Source organism: Hydra vulgaris, chromosome 09, assembly GCF_038396675.1.
Source record: "Hydra vulgaris chromosome 09, alternate assembly HydraT2T_AEP".
In the NCBI taxonomy this organism is placed as follows: Eukaryota; Metazoa; Cnidaria; class Hydrozoa; order Anthoathecata; family Hydridae; genus Hydra; species Hydra vulgaris.
The window spans coordinates 11,802,501-11,807,507 of NC_088928.1; the positions used below are offsets into that span (position 1 = coordinate 11,802,501).

The window sequence follows — 5,007 nt, forward strand, 5'->3', positions numbered from 1 at the left end:
TATTAGGTCAATATCATTCCTTACCAAAAGATGCTAGAACTGTTTTAAAAACTAAGAAGCTTGCTGATATAATCCCAATGTATGATATCCACAACAATTGCGGTGAATATGTTTATTTAGGACTTGAAAAACAATTAATAAAATTATTGGAAAGTGCAAATAAAGTAACAACTTGTGGAGACTGTTGTTTGAAACTTCAGTTTAGCATTGATGGATTGCCACTATTTAAAAGTTCTGCAAAGCAATTTTGGCCAATACTTTGTTCAGTAAATTATGATGGAACTACATATAAACCTTTTGTAGTTAGCTTGTTTTGTGGAAATAGTAAACCAATTACAGCGGAAGTTTTTTTATCTGATTTCGTTGTGGAGGTTAAAAAACTTAAGGATCATGGATTTGTAGCAGCAGGTTCCTTTTTTACCATAGCTGTGAATGCTTTTATATGCGATGCACCTGCTCGGGCATTTGTTAAAGGTATAACAAGCCACAATGGCTATTATGGATGCGAAAGGTGTATTCAAGTTGGAGAATATGTTCAAAGAAGAGTTACATTTCCAGAATTTAATGCAGAAAAGCGAACAGATACCTCATTTATTAATCGTCAACAAAAACAGCATCATCAAAAGAATATTATATCATCACTTCTGGAGCTTAATATTGGACATGTTTCTCAATTTCCTTTGGAATATATGCATCTTGTATGCCTTGGCGCGACTCGAAAATTGTTATTGTATTGGCTTCGTGGCTCACGAAATGTTAAAATAAGTGTAGGAAATGCTGATACTATATCTAATAAAATGATTAGCTTGGTAAATTGTATTCCTTGTGAGTTTTCCAGAAAACCACGGTCTCTTAAAGAAATAAGTCGATGGAAAGCCACTGAATTTAGACTTTTTTTATGTTATGTTGGTCCGGTTGTTTTAAGAAATCACTTACCGTCGAATATATACCATCATTTTATGCTTTTAAATGTTGCTATTTCAATACTAGCAAATCCAGATACTTCTAATAATTATTGTAATTATGCTGAAAAACTGTTAAAAATTTTTGTTAAGGAACTCTCAAGTTTGTATGGTGATAGTTCATTAAGTTACACTATGCATAGTCTTATTCATATATGTGATGATGTTAGGCTTTTTGGTGCTCTTGATAATTATAGTGCATTCCCATTTGAAAACATGCTTGGTTCACTGAAAAAAATGGTAAGAACTGGCCGATTTCCACTCAGACAATTGTGTCAGCGTTTATCTGAGCAAAGTTTTGCTTTTTCAGATGAACCGCCATCATTAAAACCTTCATTGTGTAAAACTCACCACCAAGGTCCAACCCTTACCTTTACAGGAATACAGTATAAACAACTTAATTTTGCTGGTTGTTTTTTTTCCACTGAGAATGCAAACAGATGCGCTTTATTAAATGATGGAAAAGTTATCGTAATTTGCAATATTATTGACTCAGAGCATGATGGAATAATTATCATTTGTCGCATTTTTAAAACGATGAAAAATTTTTACAGCTATCCATGTGAGTCATCAAAACTTAATGTTTTCAAAGTTGATCAGTTGTCAGAACAATATTCATATTTTCCGTTATCGTCAATCTTTAAAAAATGCTTATTGCTGCAGAGAAAAAATTATTTTATAGCTTTTCCTTTTCTTCATTGTTTAAAATTTATATAAGATTTTTTTTAACATTTATGTATAAAGATTTTGTTGTAATTTATTTAAAAAAATAATAAATTATTATGCTTTAAAATGACTTAATTTATTAATTAATTTGTCTACAAATAAGTAGTTTTCATATATTTGATATATTTTTATACCCTAAGTATTTCGTACATAAACTTGATGAAATATATATAAAATACAAAAAAATGAATATAAGAACTAAGTATATATTATAATATAAATTACTATGTATTACAATATAACATATAAATTAGTAAAAAGTAGAAAAACAGCAAATATATATTAATTATAATATCTAATTATAATATATTATATTATAATTATATATATTAGAATATATTACAATACGATTATAATTATGTATTAATATATTATTTATAATATATCAACAAATTAATACTTATATATTATAATTAATTTGTTGATTAAAATTATGGCACTATATATATAGTGCCATATTTAATATATTTAATTTATATCACACTATAGTGTCATATTTAATATATTGATTCAATTTTGAGATTTTGTATTTTCCATTTTAACATTATTAACCAACAAATTAATTATAACCAATAGTATTAGTTAATTATAACTAATATATTAGCTAATAGTATTAATTAATTATAACTAATACTAATATATTAGCTGTTGTTCTATTTTTACGAAATAAAACTATATATAGTGCCATTATTAAGTATTTTAGTTTGAATATTTCTACAAATCAAATCAGTATTTTGGCAATATGGTCTGATATATTATCTGAATGTTTTTGCAATATTTGTCACGATATTGGGCCAATATATAAATATAATATTTGGTAAATATTGCTAAATGTAAACATTTTATATTGGGCCAATATTGTTGCCAACATTGCGCCGATGTTGCTAATAATATTGGACCAATATTGTAAAATAATATTGAACCAATATTGGCATCAATATTTGGCCAATATATAAATCTAATATTGGGCAAATATTGCTAAATCTAAACATTTTATATTGGTCCAATATTGTTGCCAATATTGCGCCAACATCGCTAACAATATTGCGCCAATATTGCGCCAATATTGTTTGCTACTTGGGTATTGTTTTATTTTCTAGAGCAGTTAAGAGGAGCTGATGACTTTTTTAGTAAGTTCAATTCATTTTCTTATTTATAGATTAAGATTATTTTGTAGAAAGAATAATGAGAATAAAATTTTATTTATGTATTCAATATGAAAAGTTAAATAAAATAAGACTGTTGTTTGTGGTCATGTAAGTTTATATACATAAGTTTGCGTTTATTTCAATCTATTTTATATTTCTCTATATCTATATGTATATTTTATATTATTGGGAAAAATAATAAGGAATAGAAAAGTTTAAAAAAATTCTTCTGCAATTTGTCAAAAGAATGTTGTGTTATACTTCATTTTAAGGTATCTGAATATGTATTTATTAGAAATTTTTAATTTTGTTCTTAAATGGTTTCATCTTTTTCATTCCAATGTTGTGAATTGTAATCTGCATTCTTTGTTACATTAAAAATAATTGTTGCTAATAAATGTTGTTTTATAGTTGTTAAAGGTTTGCATATATGTTTATATTATGCTCAAAGTTAAAAAGCTTTTGATAAACACGTGTATGTGGTGATATATGTCATATAGTTGTTTTATAAATATGTTTATATAAATGTGTTTTTATAATAGTTTGGAATGTGTTTTATCTAATGTGTACATGATTGTTAAATGAGGTGTTTTTATATGTTATTCAACATTAGAAAAAATATTTTGTTTTATAGTTAGTATAACTATAAAACACAATATATTTGAGATATAGATCCAGAGCAAGATTCGTCAACCTTACCAGTCAAACGGTGTTACTGCTTTAGGTCTAAGTGTTGTCTAGCCTTCAATATAACTATTCTAAAAATACATAACATTATATTTGATATTTTTTTGCGTAATGTTGTTACCTTTGGCTTATCTTTATGTTAGTGTCTGTTGTTAAAAATGGTTAATAGGTAGTTTCATTACTAGAACTTACTGCTTTAGTTTCTTAATATAAATAGCACAGTGAATATTATTATTATTAGTGAGCATAGTTACGCCTATTGTTCGATATTAGTTACGGTTCTGTATTCTGTAAAATACTCTATTTCTTAGTTTTTAAGTAGTTTCCCGACTTTTCTTAACCAAGTAATTTCTTAAAGAAGTCACGACCTTTCATGGTACGAGTTCAAAATGTTTAAGTAGACATTAGGTAGATAATGTTTAAGTAGTTTGAAATGATAGGTAGTGTAAAATCTTTTTAAAATTTTATTAAGTAGTTAATTTATTGTAATCTTTTTTTAAATTGAAAATATAGATTACTATAACTCTGATGGGGTCTAGCGTTGGAAGATGTTTATGGGTAATTTCATGCTTTCGCATGCTTTTAATAATTGGGATAAAAGCCATAACAACATTTTATCATAAATAAAATTTATCTATAGTATTGTTAAAACCTTTGCTCTTTGAAAAAAATGTTTCTGGCTTTTCAATAAATGTATAATAATTTCTCTTGCATGAATGAATTGTGGTTTAGGATATAATTGTGTTATTATATGTTTGTTTTTCTATATTTAGTCTTAATATGAATACGCTAATTTAATAGTAGTGTCGTTTCACTTTCCTTTTTAATAAAGAAGTTTCTAGGCTTTTCTAAATGCTTTCCTTTACTCCACGCTGTCTTTCAAGCAAGGTCTACAAGCCGATTAGAGCTGATAAATTTTTAGTTTCAAGTGGAATCGATGTTGTTCATTGTTTAATTTAACAACAAGAATTGAAATAAATGTTTGTTGTTGGTTATTCGTATTTTTCTAATTTTTATAGACAATATGAGATGTAGCAAACAGGAGTCTTTTCTTCTGGTTTTTTAGTGACATCAGCGGTTTCTTTGCAGGGCGTCGAGAAAACAATCTGGCTTCAACAGCACGTCGTCTGATTGTTCGGTCAGATACAGGCAGCTCTAATTGCTTTTGTATCTCGACTGATGATATCCAGGGATCCTTCTTGACGGATCTGATGATCATAGAATTCTCTCTAGAAGTGGTGGAACGCGGTCTTCCACCTTTGTTATCTGCTGCCAACTTCCCCGTAGAACGATATTTGGAACATAGTCTTGATACGGTCCATTTTTTCACGCGATATTTATCACAAATACTTTTTTGTGACATTCCACTTACGTAATTGCCAATAGTTTTCTTTCTTAGCTCCAACCCGAGACTGTCGGGAGCCATTTTTGCACTTGAAGTCATAAAAATAATAAAAATAAAAAATCACGCTTCTCAAGCCTTA

At 27.7% G+C, this 5,007-nt stretch overlaps 1 protein-coding gene across 1 annotated transcript in view; it reads left to right on the top strand.

Moving 5' to 3' along the window:
- The window catches only part of LOC136085273 (uncharacterized), a 9,544-nt gene extending 5,237 nt beyond the window's left edge, over positions 1 to 4,307 (top strand). Inside the window, exons 5-6 of the mRNA XM_065806563.1 lie at positions 1 to 1,662; positions 4,297 to 4,307. The exon at positions 1 to 1,662 is cut by the window's left edge and continues 282 nt beyond it. Of these exons, the coding sequence (XP_065662635.1) occupies positions 1 to 1,662; positions 4,297 to 4,307 (1,673 nt within the window). The remainder of the gene's footprint in view (positions 1,663 to 4,296) is intronic.
- Positions 4,308 to 5,007: the final 700 nt, after the last annotated feature.